The 14,341-nt window shown below is 41.9% G+C and overlaps 2 protein-coding genes across 17 annotated transcripts in view; one reads left to right on the plus strand and one right to left on the minus strand.

Annotated features, from left to right (window-relative positions):
• SUMO1 (small ubiquitin-like modifier 1) overlaps positions 1-1,254 on the plus strand; it is a 25,833-nt gene extending 24,579 nt beyond the window's left edge. For 15 of the 16 annotated variants that reach the window (XM_025196688.1, XM_006017657.3, XM_025196689.1 and 12 more), the window contains one exon: positions 17-1,254. In XM_025196688.1, the coding sequence (XP_025052473.1) occupies positions 17-85 (69 nt within the window). In that variant the 3' untranslated portion in view covers positions 86-1,254. The remainder of the gene's footprint in view (positions 1-16) is intronic. The other variant, XR_003092595.1, reaches the window with a different exon arrangement.
• A 3,466-nt stretch (positions 1,255-4,720) lies between these two features.
• KIAA2012 (KIAA2012 ortholog) overlaps positions 4,721-14,341 on the minus strand; it is a 106,428-nt gene continuing 96,807 nt past the window's right edge. Inside the window, 5 exon segments of the mRNA XM_025196658.1 lie at positions 4,721-5,623; positions 6,182-6,401; positions 8,745-8,917; positions 11,719-11,918; positions 14,251-14,341. The exon segment at positions 14,251-14,341 is cut by the window's right edge and continues 2 nt beyond it. Of these exon segments, the coding sequence (XP_025052443.1) occupies positions 5,464-5,623; positions 6,182-6,401; positions 8,745-8,917; positions 11,719-11,918; positions 14,251-14,341 (844 nt within the window). The 3' untranslated portion in view covers positions 4,721-5,463.

The raw sequence follows: 14,341 nt of genomic DNA on the forward strand, positions 1-14,341 counted from the left end.
CCCCTTACTCTTACAGCTGGGGATGGAGGAGGAAGATGTGATTGAAGTCTATCAGGAACAGACAGGAGGTCATTCAGCAGTTTAGATCCTTCTGTTTTGTTTTTTCTTTCCCCTTAATCCTTTTTTATTTTTAAATAATAGTTCTTTTGTAATGTGGTGTTCAACACTGAATTGAAACTGGCATCCCATCTCTGGGAGTTTATTTGCAAAGTCTGGTATTTTGAATTCTCGTGCTCATTATACACTATCATTTCTGTTTCTCATTGTGTTGAACTCTTGTGATCCGGCTGCAGCCCTGCCTCCTCCCCTCACCCCCAATCTGCCCACCCTTTTAAAAATATGCATACACACATGCATTTGTATATTCACTGGGAGCGTGCGTTTTGGGCACGATGGTTGTAACATCTACCAGATGTGCAAGTGTTCTTAATGACTTCTGTTTCGGCCCTGAAGTTTTGATATGTGACTGTTTCACTCCTGGACTATAACTTTCAGTGGGAGATGAAGTTTTTCAGAAAATCAAATGGCGAAGAAATTGTTTCCATAATTCAGCACTGTTTTCCTTAATTGTGCTGATGGCCCAGGAAAGAAGACTGTTCAGTTGGAAATGGAAAAGTAAGAACTGGTGTCATCTACCTTATTCCAGAGATGGCTTCACTGAAGACAAAATTGAAAATCCTTAATGTTGACAGAGGAGCCCAAGAAAGTTCTAACTTCCATATAGCAACTAATACACAGGCATTCATGCAAGAATGTACACAGCAGACAACTGGTATTATTTTAGATGCTCGTGTTTGTACCTTTTGGCCTGGGACATGGGTTTTGAATGGACATTGTCTGTACCAGCTTCATTAAAATAAACAAGAAAAAACAATTTTATAAACAGCAACAATTTGCATTTTCTTTTCAAATATTTGGAGATGAGAGAGCAAGAGACTAAGTGGAAAACAATCAAAAGTGGAACATGGCTGTCTAGTAAATGAGATCAGAACCAGAAAATAATACAACCAGAAAAATTTACCCTGTAAACTAATATTCTTTTGTTCCCTGCTCTCTCCAAGTATTAACTTCTCACTAATTGTTTTAAACAGTAATCAGCATTCCTTTTTCTTGAAACTAACTGTTTCTATACTGCTCTAATGTTAAAAACATATGTAAATATATACACACTGCAGCTTCATGTTAAATTTTAAAGTTTAGAGGTTAGCTTGTATCCTGTAACTTGGGAAGGGACTATTAAACACATCATTAATATCTTACCTCTAGGTCATTGCATCTCCTGGCACAAGTCACTAGTATCCTAAATTAATTACTGTCAGATGAGTGAATGTCTCATCTAAAATGAGATGTGAGCTTACTGCAATTTCTAACCAGTTATCCATCTTTGAAGAGGTACCACCTTAGTGGTTACTCCTATTGGTACTCTCAACAGCTAGACACAATCATGACAAGGCATAGCCTGAACTGACCCGTACCAGAATGGGTCCTAAAATTCAGGAAGGTGGGTTGGCTTGACAGTGCAGGAAAAAAGTGCACTGCTGTGCTTCTGCTTAGTATATCCCACAAATAAATGGGACTTATTTAGTTTAAAAAACAAACAAACGTATTAATAGAATTCTAAACTCACTTTAAAACATGTATTTTAGCAGTGGTAATACTCATATATTAGAAGTGGGTTTTGAATCAAGTTTCTTACAGTGCTCATTGTAAAATTATAAATGGACTTCCTTTCATGCTTGTGGTTTCAGTGTCCCATTTCTTATCTAGTATTACACTTCTTTTGTACACATAGTCGCACTAAATCATTTTTTTTTTAAATTAAAATTTTTGTTTACAAAATTTCAGAGAATATGGGATTTTTTAAGTGTTATGTTTAACCAAAGCATTCTTACAAGGGAAAAAGTATGTATTTGCAACAATTGACCACCAATATTACACATGATGGGGCAAAATACCATTTCCTTGGAGGATTCAGTGTTTGTTTTACAGAATACCTAAAATAGATACATTTGTCATATACACAAGTCATCCTTGCCTTGGGATCTGAACACCTCTCAGTTTGTTTAATGAATGTATCCTCACAACATTCCTCTGAAATGGGGTGGTGGTGAGATCCGTATGTGGATGGGCAACTGAAGCACTGCGAGGATAACTTAAAGTCTGTTACAGGACTGGGGATTAGACCTGTCTCTCAAGTCCCTGGCTGCCTCCATCACTACTAGACCACCATACTTGGTTTCTCCAGCTTCCCCCTTCTCTCTGTTTTACATGGTGAAAAAGGATGGCATGGAAATCTCTCAGTAGTTTGGTGGCTGGCGGGCCTACTGTTGAGGTATTTATGGAATTGCAACTTCAGTGGGATGCTTGTGAGAATGCCAAGGTCCTTTCTTTACTAGAATTTTTTCCTAAAAAATTGACTGTTATAGACATGCTGGTGGCTAACCATAATTTATCCACTCAACTTGCTCTGAACTGTTGGATAGCCTACTACTTAGATCTCTACTTGCTGCTCAATAGTAGTGCATCTATGAGGATTAGTCAAAGTAATGCATCCTATTTTTTTTCCTCTTAGCCAGGTATTACTGAAAAACATTTAAACTTGCATGGAACATTTGTACGTCATCAGCCAGGGACATATTGAATTCACAGCAGAAGTGGGGTGCTCTGTGGCTCTTATGCCCCCCAAGGCTAAAACTGTGGTTTTAAATATGGCACCATTTTTGCCTCGTGCCACTGATGGGCACCATATGGCACTGCTGTTTGTTGTTAACTGGCAGGGAGGCAGAAACAATGCCATGTTAAAAGTCACGGTTTTAGCTTCCCTGATGAGCAGGAGGGAGTGGTGGGACCCTCCATTAATCAGCATGAGGGGAAAGGGCGAGGTGCATATGGGGGAACATGCAAGATTAAAGGAGCTGCCATGCACTCTACTTCTGTGAATTTAGTAGGTTACTAGAATCATCACTGACCATACTGCTGTTTTTCAATGCAGTCTTCTCCTTAAATTATCGTTTTTCCATGAGTGAACACGGGCCTATATCTGATTTAAAAGACCTTGTCCTTATTGTGTAGCCACTGTCCCATTGCTCAGTCACCCCCAAAATGTTGCCTCACAGTCTGTCCTTCATTCTCCAGGTTGTACAGAAGATGGGGTAGTACAGTCCATCAAGACAAAGGTATTACCTCTGTTGTATGCAAACTGCTGTGTGGGCAAGTGTGTGCAGAAGCAACACCTCACTCTTGGAGCAGGTTCTTTGAATATGATATTTTAGCTCCTTCAGAAACTGATGGAACTTCATAGATCCCTGAGTTTACTTTGGCCTCAGACAAGAAATGAAGAAAAACACACTCCTGTCTATGGCTGGCTCTGGAGATAAAAATTAGCAGGCATTACTTTCTTACTGTCAGACAATGTTGGGATACGTGCCCTGGTTTGCAGGTGGAGGGGCGGGGAAAGGCTGTTGAGGGAGGAGACTAAATTGAAAAACAGATGTGGGCTCAGTGATGATGTACAAAGAAGGCTCAGATCAAGTGTTTTCTCAGTAATATTGGTTGAGGCATTACTTTCTGACTGATGCTGTAACAGTGGGAAACTTCAGGTAAAAGACATAACTGGACACTGAACTCAGACTTCTTGGAGAATAATAGGTTGCACGACCCATGACTAACTTTAATGGTGATTATCCTTCGAATTTTAAGTATAGTGACAACTGCATTTCCAACACCTATGACATATCATACCTTATGCAGACATTTGAAATCTCTTTCTGGAAGGAATTAGTGTCTGGATAGAAGCATTTTTTGTCTGAAAATGTGATTCAGGCAGTCCTGTTAGCTGAAAAGAGGGGCTGGCCTTTGCAAATACATTCTGTGGGCAGGAATAGGGGGGGGGGAACAATTTTAATCTGACCTTTCAAAAATGTCTATCTTGATATGTACAAGATACGCATTTTTCTTGTAAGTCTGTAACACATTGCATCCATAGTAGAATATGAATGGCGCCTGTGTATTAGCAGAACTACCAGTGAATCTGATGGAATAGCTTGCAGTTGTATATGTTCTTTTTCATTATAATTTAGTTGAATTGAAAATGAGACCAGAGAGCTATCCCTACTGAGTTTGCTCCACAAAGGAAGGAAGCTAATTTTTCTTCGCTGCCATCTGTTAAGCTCTATTAATAATTACTATAGTAGCACCTAAATGCCACATCTTTCATATTGAATTGCATTGTTAGGTGCTGTACAAAAATAATATATCAGCTGCTGCTCAAAAGATCTTATGGTGTTAAAGGATCTATAAGTTTTTATCATTTTGTGATTAAAGTTTGACCTGAAATGTGTCTCCTTAAAGTAGTGCAGTTAAGCACATGTGAAAGTTTGCAAGGTCTGAACCACTGTTAGAACAACATCCAACACCAACTCTTGGATGCTTGAAGTAAGATCTCTTTCTACCAGTTGTTTATCTTTTGGAAATGCTCTGTATACTTGCTGCACTTCTCAACTTGCCTCAGGCATTTAAAAAAAGAGGGTTTTTGTGTATGTATATTTGTGCCAAACTTTGTGTCCACTGCCCCTGTACTCGGAGTTACCTGTATACCACCAAGCACATGTTAATGAGAGGAGGTTCAGCTGCAGGCAGTCCATGCGCAGAGTTGAAGGAATTATGTAAATTAGGACAAGTCCTATAAATCCATTTATTTTGCTTCTAGCACCACTAATTAGTGCATATTTAATTTGAATTAAAATGAAGTCCGTCTCCAGTTCAATAACAGCATAAAAGTCTTAATGATTATAATATGTAGGTTTTTTTCTAAATGTGTTGAAATTGTGCAATATGGTTTGCATTTAATGTAATACTCTCTGACAGCATGTAGCAAGAAAAATCGTACAGAAGAAAACATGACAAATGTGATTGTGGGAGCAAGAACTTGTGTCTCTTGGCACTTTTCCAATCTTTATTTGGAGTCTTTGTTGGCTTCTTAAACATTGCATGGTGCTGATAGGCATAAACATTTAAACTTTTGAATCAGTAACAGCACAGGTAAATCTGTAGGCTGGGGATCCTTCAGAAAGTAAATCCTGAGGCTCTTGTGCTTCCAGAATTCCTGTGTGGAAAGTTTCCACACCATCCTTCTACTGAACGTGGGAAAGAGGAAATAACACAGGGTAGAAGAGGCCCACTTATGGGTCTCACATAATTGTATGGCAAGTTTGGACTGCCAAAGATATTTTCTACCGGCTGATGAAACATCTTGTTTAAGGTTGAATGTTTGTTTGTGTTACTGTTTGTAGGAAAGTGGCTTTATGAGAGAAAAGAGCATTTCCCAAGTAAAGGAGTAGGGAACCACTAGGTTCTGTTTTGGACTTCTCCTTAGGTTACATTAACTAACAGAAACTTCTAACTGGATTTGAGGAATTGCAGTGGGCTCTTCCAAGAACTCCCCTTCCCCCAAGTATCCAAGTATTATTTGTTCTCTTCTGTTGTCTCCAAGCCTAGTATTTGGAGCAGCTGAAAATAAGAATAAACCCATGGCCGTGATATATCCTGTGTACGTTCTAGTCCAGTGGCTTCCATTAGCAGTTTCTGCTGGAACTGTAGGTGCTTCTCCAGAGCTGTTCTTTGCCTACAAAGTGAGAATTCAAATATTTAAAGATGAAAAGCCATTACAAAGGCAGATAATATTCCTTATCTGTGTCTTGACAAGGAATACTATATGCCAAGAAGTCTGACAAGCAGTAGGTGAATACACTGCAGTCTAAAACCACTACAAAGTAAATAGGATGAAGTCATCTAAGCTGTAATTTCTTTGATATCATATTAGGGAAACCTGGTTACTATGTTCTACTTTGTAGTAGGTGGGATGTTAATTGTGCTCTTGAGGTGTTGTAAAGTCTTGGATATAAAGCTTGCGGAGCTTTAGTATAGGTTGGAGATACAAGAAAAAATGGTTGAAACTTGTTTACACCATAAAGAACTGTGTTATAACTTGGAGTTGTTAGGAAGATCTTCCAATTAGTAGTGTGAGTCACTGAAGGTAACTCATGCAGAATAAAATGGATAGGAAATGAGTTGCAGCCTTAGAAATATTTTTTGTTTGCATTGGCACCATGTGACTAGTATTAACTATTATCCTGTTGGTGTTTAACAAGAATAGTTTCCTTTTCTGAATAAGTCTGTGTACCTGGCTAGAAGTTGTGCTTGTTTCTTGGCCGCCTCCAAAGCTAATTTAGCTTCTTCCTGTGCTTTCCTCCTCTTCTCCTCAGCATCACGCCTTGCCTGCTCTTCTGCCTCACATTTTCTTCTCTCATACTCTAGGCGTTCCTCTTCTGCCATCTCTGCCAGTTGTTGGCGTTCTTCTTCAAGCCACATTTCTCTTTCTTTCTGTCTACATTTTTCTGCCTCTAGGGAACAAGTAATCAGACAATTATTATCTACTAACATTTCCTAGTTGAGAAATGAATTGCTAATGTGCTAAAACTAGAGATATCGCTGTCGTAGTAATGTTGCTCTAAACATTTTAAAACGTCCTAAAAAAACAACCAACCTCACCATGCATACCAATTTAAAAAATGTTTTGGTGTCTTTAGCTGTCAGCTGGTTGTTCAGCATTTAGGTTTTATGTTTTTCAAATTTTTTCTGCAAACATTGGGACTAGAAAGTCCCTGCTGCAGCCCCCTTTCCTTTCCCCGAAACAGATTCTCGTAGTTATCCTGGAGTAGAGAGAGCTAGTTAGCTATGTTAGTCTGAAGTAAGACAAGAGTCAGAGCAGGGTGACAAATTATAGACAAGTTTGGGGAAGCATAAGCTTTCATAAGCAACAGCTTGCTTCTCATAAACTTTTGTAAGCAACAGCTTGCTTCATCAGATGCTTAACTTCATCACAGCATTCTGACGAAGTAAGTTGTTGCTTACTAAAGTTTATGCTTTCTGAATCAGTTAGTCTACAAGGTGCCACTCTACCCTGCCTTATGTAGTTATGTTACTGTTTAAGACAAAATACCAAATGTCGTGTGAACTGCAGTGAAATCACAACGCTTAAGACTGTTATTATCATTGGGATATTAAATGACTGTCACTATGCAGTTTTGAAAGTCACACCTGTGGCAACTTCTGTGGAGACGGCTAACAGGATAGAGCAGGGGTGGGCAAAATGTGGCCCGGGGGCCGGATGTGGCCAACCAGGCCATTCTATCTGGCCTGTGGGTCCCCTAAAAAAATAAAAAAATTAATATTTATCTGCCCTGGGCTGCCTGTCATGTGGCCCTTGATGGCTTGCTGAAACTCAGTAAGCGGCCTTCTGCCCAAAATAATTGCCCGCCCCTGGGATAGAGCCTTTATTCTTTTTGGCTGTTTCCTTGTTGTTTAGCTTGTAATGGTGGTTATAGGTTTTTCTGATGCTTTATAAAATCCGGGATCAAACCCAAATTCTCTGTATTTCTACATTGTCTTTCTTCCAAGCATCTTAATATTTTACACACTTCAATTAAACATATTACTCTTTATAATATTTTGTGTAGCGAAATATTAATTTTCTTCTATTTGTCTAATGGGGATGAGGAGACATGGTTTAAGTGACTTGTGTAAGATTGTAGCAAATGAGTGGCACGTTTTGAAAATCCACACGTTTTGATTAAGCTCTAGAATAATTCCTTCTCATTGTCATGGTAAGGACAGAACAATGGGCTCAAGGACATAGTCAGTAGAACTGAACTTATGTCCAGTTCTTCATATGTTTCTACAAGAACATACACTGTAAAAAGGGAAGGCCTATGTGGCAAAGTTTCTTTCTTTACCATTTGCGATCCAGGAGTCACTATTAGCTACATAAAGTCCTCTCAAAAGCCATCACTTCACTTTTTGTAGGAAAAGCTGAAGTACAAACAGAAGGCAGGGCTTTTTTTGCCCCTCACCTTTATGCTGTTGGCAATTTCTCTCACCATCAGAACAGAGACAGGGAGAGTTTCCTTGGAATGCAATATTCTGAGAGGGAGTTTGTACCATGTTGTCAGGTAACACTCCACAGTCTATTTTTCTGGGGCAAGCTTGCCCCACAGGAATCAACAAAGTATGAAACAACAACTATGTAAACAATAAATGACTAAACCAAATTTTGCAGTCTTTCCCCAGACCCATAGTAGTTGGCTCAGTGCTGCAGCCTCTTGCCATGCTGCCTTCCCTCTTCCCTGGGAGCTTTTAGCTTCCTCTGGGCCAGCCAATTATCCTAATCAACTGGCCCAGTTCTCCTATACAGGCTTGGCACCTTATTGTTGGCAGTTGGGCTGCAACCCCTGAGGTGTACAGCCTGCTATGGAGTTAAACGTTGGATCCTAACTGGTGGCTGAAATAATTGTATTGAACCAATGTGGGATTTTACATCTCAGCAGGCTCTACTTTATACTTACTAAGTGGGACTGCTTAAGAAAGCTCCCTGCAATGAGACTGTAAGCTATCCCTGCTGTGGTTCATTCATTACAAAAACTATAAAGATATTTAAAGAAGCTTCTAAGTATTTGCCTTACCATAGGATCTAAAAGCCTGAGAGGAATTAATTTATTCACTCTCACGGTGTCTGTGTGAAGAAGGGGATTATCATCATCATCGCCATTTTACAGATTGGGATGTGAGGCACAGATATATTAAGAACTTTGTCTGGGGTGTCAAGAATTCTATGACAGAACAAGGAACTTTGGAGTCTGAGTTGAGTGTCTTATTCTGGGTAAGTTATCTGTAGATACAGTAAGCACCTGCCCGCTCTTGCTCCTCTTGCTGCTTTTTCTTCTGTAGTTCCAGAAGTTTTCTGCGATATTCCTCTTGCTGCTGCCGAACGCGTTCCTGGGCTGCCTTCTCCTCTTGTAACTTCCTTGCTGCTGCCTCCTCCTGGCGCTGGTGCTCTTCTTCTAGCTGTTGTTTCAGTAAACTAAGAAAAAAATAATTAACTGCAATAGTATTGAAAGTCTGCTGAGTGCTTTATAGACCAGATGAAGAGTTGGTTCCCAGCCCAAAGATCTAAGTAGCCTGCACAAATGAAGATGGGATGGAATTAAGAAACAGCAGATAGGGTGTTTAATGATGCTTAATTTGTATCCTGTGTGGTTTGAAAATTTTATTTTATTTTGAAAATGTATTTTATTGTGCAATTTTATTTTTCTTTGAGAGGTTGCAGGACAAGGGTTTTAAGTCTTCTAGACATAAGTGTTTTTAAGGGAAGGATAGGAAGCAGACAGGGCTAAGGAGGTAGTTGCAGATGCATGGGCAGTGTGGAATGGAAGGCATAGAGGTACGTGTGAGGAAGACACCTGGGGCAGGTCCCAACATGCAGAGGTGTGTGCTTGTAGCCACACCCCTGCACATGCACTTTGGCGTGCAGCAAATTGCCCCAGATAGAAATAGGGAAGGCTGGGGCCAGCACCTGTGCTGGTCCCAGCAGTACTACCTGGTGTCCTGGTACAGCAAGCGTGTAGATTTGGTAGCTCAGAGCCTGGCCAGCAGCCAGAGCGTTGCAGCCAGCCTTCCATTTGTTCCAGTGCATGCTACTGATGTGTACTCTGCCACTTTTTTTCCCAGAGTTCTTGTTTTTGCTCCTGGGATTTCCTGGTAGCAAATTTTTCCACCATACTGCAAATTTGCATGTCGTTTGTGGTGTCATAAACCGCACACCCTTGCATGTGGGGACCTGCCCTAGGAATCGGTTAGGTATATATCACAGAAATCTCAGCGGGGGGCAATGATTATGGAAATAGATGGAGCAAACAGAGACACAGACAGACTGAGTTGTGTAGGTGCTTGAAGACAATTAAATTAGGGCTTTAAATATGGTGCAGAAGGCAAAAGGATGACAGTGAAAGGATTTGAAGAAGATTTGGGTACAGTTAAAGCAACAGACAAGCATTTTCTGCAGCAGGATTTGGATGAACGTGGGAGGAGTTAGATAGAAGTCCAGAAGGAAACTTCACAAGTCAAGGTAAGAGGTAGAGCTTGGGCAAGGGCTTGGACTGCGCAGGAGGAGAAATGGCTAATGGACAAAAAAAGCAAACAAAAAAAATCACTGTTAGGGAAGAGACCTGTGGGGGTTGGTTTTGTTCAATATTTTCATCAGTGATCTGGAAGTTGGGATGGAGTGTGCCCTCAGCAAGTTTGCAGATGACACTAAACTGTGGGGAGTTGTAGATGCACTGGAAAGTAGGGCTAGGATTCAGAGACACCTAGACAAATTGGAGGATTAGACCAAAATAAATCCCATGAAGTTCAACAAGACAAGTACAAAGTCCTGCACTTAGGACACAACAATCCCATGCGCTAGTACAGGCTGGGGACCAAATGGCTGAGCAACAGCTCTGCAGAAAAGGGCCTGGGGGTTATTGTGGACAATACGCTGAATATGAGCCAACAGTGTGCCCTTGTTGTGAAGAAGGCTAACAACATACTGAGTTTCATCAGTAGGACTTGCCAGAAGATTGAGGGAAATGATTATTCCTCTATTTGGCATTGATGAGGCCACATCTAGAGTACTGTCCAGTTTTGGGCCCCCACTACAGAAAGGGTTTGGTCAAATTGGAGAGTCCAGTGGAGAGCAACAAAAATGGTTAGGGGACTGGGGCACATGACTTCTGAGGAGAGGCTGAGGGAACTGGGCTTATTTAGTCTGGAGAAGAGAAGACTAAGAGAGGATTTAATAGCAGCCCACAACTATCCAAAGAGGATGGAGCTAAACTGTTCTCAGTGGTGGCAGATAACAGAACAAGGATCAACTGTCTCAAGTTGCAGCAAAGGAAGTTTAGGTTAGATATTGGGAAAAACTCTCATGAGGAGGGTAGTAAAGCACCGGAACAGGTTACCCAGGGAGGCTGGGGAATCTCCATCCATTTAAGACCCAAGTAGACAAAGCCTTGGCTGAGATAATACAGTTAGGGGTAGTCCTGCTTTGAGCAGGAGGTTGGACTAGATGATAACCTGAGGTCTCTTCCAACCCTAGTTTTCTATGATATTGTAACTAGTTATTTCTGATAGAGGTCAGTTCTACCTAACTGAAGAAAATACAAAACCTATATGAAATCCCCTAGCTAGCTATGCAGTACCATGATGGTTGCTTGGGAAGGGGGAAGAAAAAACAGTTGTTAATATGTACTGATGTTTAGACATTCATGCATTTAATCTGCATTTTGAGTTCTTATAATTGCAGATGATATTCAGATATTCAGTTCCTAATCAATTTCTGAAGCATATTACACTATTTGTCTCAACTTCCTACCATAGTGAGTTCCACAGGTAATCATATATTGAATTTAAACATGTTCCCTTTCCCCTTTTTTTTTTTAAGGTACCTGTGTTCTCTTGTTTTTGCATTATAATGATTTGCATTGTAACAATAACCATTTGTGGGGAGAGGGGAATGAGTAATAAGAACAAAGCCAAGGGTAAAGATCTTTCTCGCTCTTATATGGTGATTTTTTTTTTCATTGCCCTATTATTTGGCAATCCGGAGTACAAATCAGTTTGCTGGTTCCCTAGCACTGGGCTAGCTGATTATTTTCCTGATGTCACCAGGAAGACACTTGCTAGTTTATCCCCAACCTATCTCTGTTTCAACATGAGAAAACATACAAGTGCTGGATGTAAGGTTTCTTACACAGTAAATAAGCAAAGCAAAAAACAGGGCATTCTATGTTTTCGTTTCACCCAAACATTCCCCTGTCTGGCTAGACTCTTGTTTCCAATTACCCCATCTCCTCAATTCTTCTCTGTTGTTCCTGTTCCAGTTCTTCCTTCATTTTTTCCATTCGCTCCTGCTGCTCTTGCTGTTTGCGTTTCTGTTCCTCCTGTTCCCTTCTTTTCCGCTCTACCTCTAGCCGTCTTCTTTCTGCCTTCTCTGCTCGCATTCTTTCCCATGATGATTTCTCATGCTGCTTTTCAGGCAGATTCTGACCATATATAAAGAAAGGATGGTTACTTAATGAAGTCTGGAGTCTTCTAATAATTTATGGCTTGAATCTGGTCTACTGTTGTCAACGAGATTCACAATCCTTGAAATGGAGGCACTTACAGAGGTATGAAATGGATGCATCACTGTCAAAAGTGATGGACTTTACCTATGCTCTTTTTACAGTAAATATACTTGTCATTCTCTTTCTAGCAGATGCTTGCCCTTGGGACATTGGAGCATTGCAATGCTCTCCCTGGGCGCATTCAGACAAGTACAGTCATGCAGTATGTGGCACTACAAATATGTATGCAGTGCCACATACTGTGTTCTCCATGTTGGATATCCAGGGATCAGAAAAACCCATGGAAAAAAAAACGGTGCAGTGCACGCTTGGGCAGCAAGCACTGCTGAAAAGCAGAGCCAGGCTGCCCAGAGCCACACTGCTGCCAGCCAGGCTCCATGCAGCAGAATCACTGTGCCTGCAGACCCAGGAGGCCCCCAGGACTCCAGGTAAGGCTGCTGGGGCCAGCCCAGTGCTGCTGAGACCCCACCCAGGGCAACTTTATCCTGACTTTTTTTCTGCACTGTTGTATACTGAATCCTATGACGTTTTTCTCAAGCTCAGATACGAACTTTAGTACCTTCTGAATGCTTTACCTGTTTAATATGTCGAGAAGGAGCAAAAGAGATAGTAAAAGTTTACTCTGAGACTCTAACATTGTCTTGCAATGTGGAGAAACTGGTAGGAATGGTGTTTCATTTGCGAGGCAAAAAATGTTAATAAAAGAGAGCAAATGTAGTAACTAAATACAATCATTATAATAAAAGTAGAAGGACATAAATATTTTCTGTATAGAAACTCTTCCTGCTTATGCTCTTAAGCTACAGGATCTAGATGGATTAAGCACTCAGCAGCAACATGGAATCCAAGGAGTCACAGTGCTAGATGGGACCGTTGTCTTAGTCTGCTAGCCCATTTCTGGCAGGAGCCAACATCTAATGCTCCAGAGAGACTCCCTCTCTTTACATAACACACTTCGCTTTGTGCATTTCTGTACATGCTCAGGGAGAAAGAAGGCTTTCCTGAGCCTGTGATAATGTGACTCTTTGAAGCATGATATCTATTAGCCTGGGGCGGAGCGGTTCTTTTGTGGGCTTGAGGTTCAGTGTTGGCTTGTCTAGGGGCCATGTGCAAGTGCTTCAGAGGAGGAGATGGAGAGGCCATCCGAATCTTGAAAGGAGAAACAGTGAGCCTGCTTGACCCTGCAGGAGGGGATTAAGGGATTTGGTTTGAGGGCCAGTTTACCTTTCTAGCCTTAGGAAGGCATCTTGAAGCAGCAACTGCCTCAGCAGGCTCCGCTGTGGCTAAAGTGTGACCGATAACTTACTGCTTTGCTAACAGACCTACACATGTTGCAGCTGGCCACAAGCACCAGGACATTTTAAAATCTCATTTTACACAATTTAAAACCCTGGCCCCATGTGACCATAAGGGCCACAGGCTGACTATACTGCTGCAATCTCCTCTACTTGTTTATATCAACTGTATAACTGCTTGTGCTATTAGACTGGGATTGCTACCAGGCAAATGACCTGCTGAATTCACGGTAAATTAAACATTCTTGTCAGAGGATGATATGGTCCTTGCAGCGGATTTGGGATCAGCTGCACTGGTGCCAAGCGGTGTGAGGAGCGAGGATGAGAACTGTGGGTGGCTGTGAGGAGGCCCGCAGAGGCAGAGCAGGGCAGCTGGCACTTTGGTCAGATGGGGAACCAGGGGAGTAGGCAGGACAGCGGGGAGTTTAGAAAGAGGCCCTGGGAGGGAAAGTCAAGGTGGCTGAGTGTACAGTGGGGCAGCAAGCCCAGTTGTTCAGGGCTCCCATGTGCAGGACTCCACTGACAGCTCTGAGCCCTTTCTGGGAGGGCTGAGAAACTGCTTCTGCTGCCACCTAGTGAGGTGCTGCAGTGAGCACAGCTGAGGAGGGAAACATGGAGCCAGTGGTCAGGACCCAAAAGAGCTGAAGCTGAGCTGAGGGCTGTAGGAGAGCTGGGTGACGGGGGTGCACGGAGAGCCCAGGCCCTTGGGAAGGAAGGGCTGGGACTGTCTGACCAAAGAGCACTCGTCCTGATCCCTCGCTCTGGGCTTTGCCACCTCAGAAGAAGCCAACTTGTGGTGTGGCTGGAGGGCTAAGTCAGCAGAGCTGCGACAGCTGAGGCAAGGGGCGGACACACAGCCAGACCAGGTACGTCCCTCTGTCAGTCCTACAACATAAAAGGCAGTTCAGTATCTGTCCCTCTCTCCAGCCATAAAGGAGGACTCTAGTTCTTACCTCAGAGACCTCCCTGCTTTGGCCCCCCATAGATTCAGTGTCACACACTTTGGTGATCAGAGGAGGGGCTGGAGTAAATCTATTGTCAGCA

The sequence above is a fragment of the Alligator sinensis genome, unplaced genomic scaffold, assembly GCF_000455745.1.
Source record: "Alligator sinensis unplaced genomic scaffold, ASM45574v1 scaffold755_2, whole genome shotgun sequence".
Lineage (NCBI taxonomy): Eukaryota > Metazoa > Chordata > Crocodylia > Alligatoridae > Alligator > Alligator sinensis.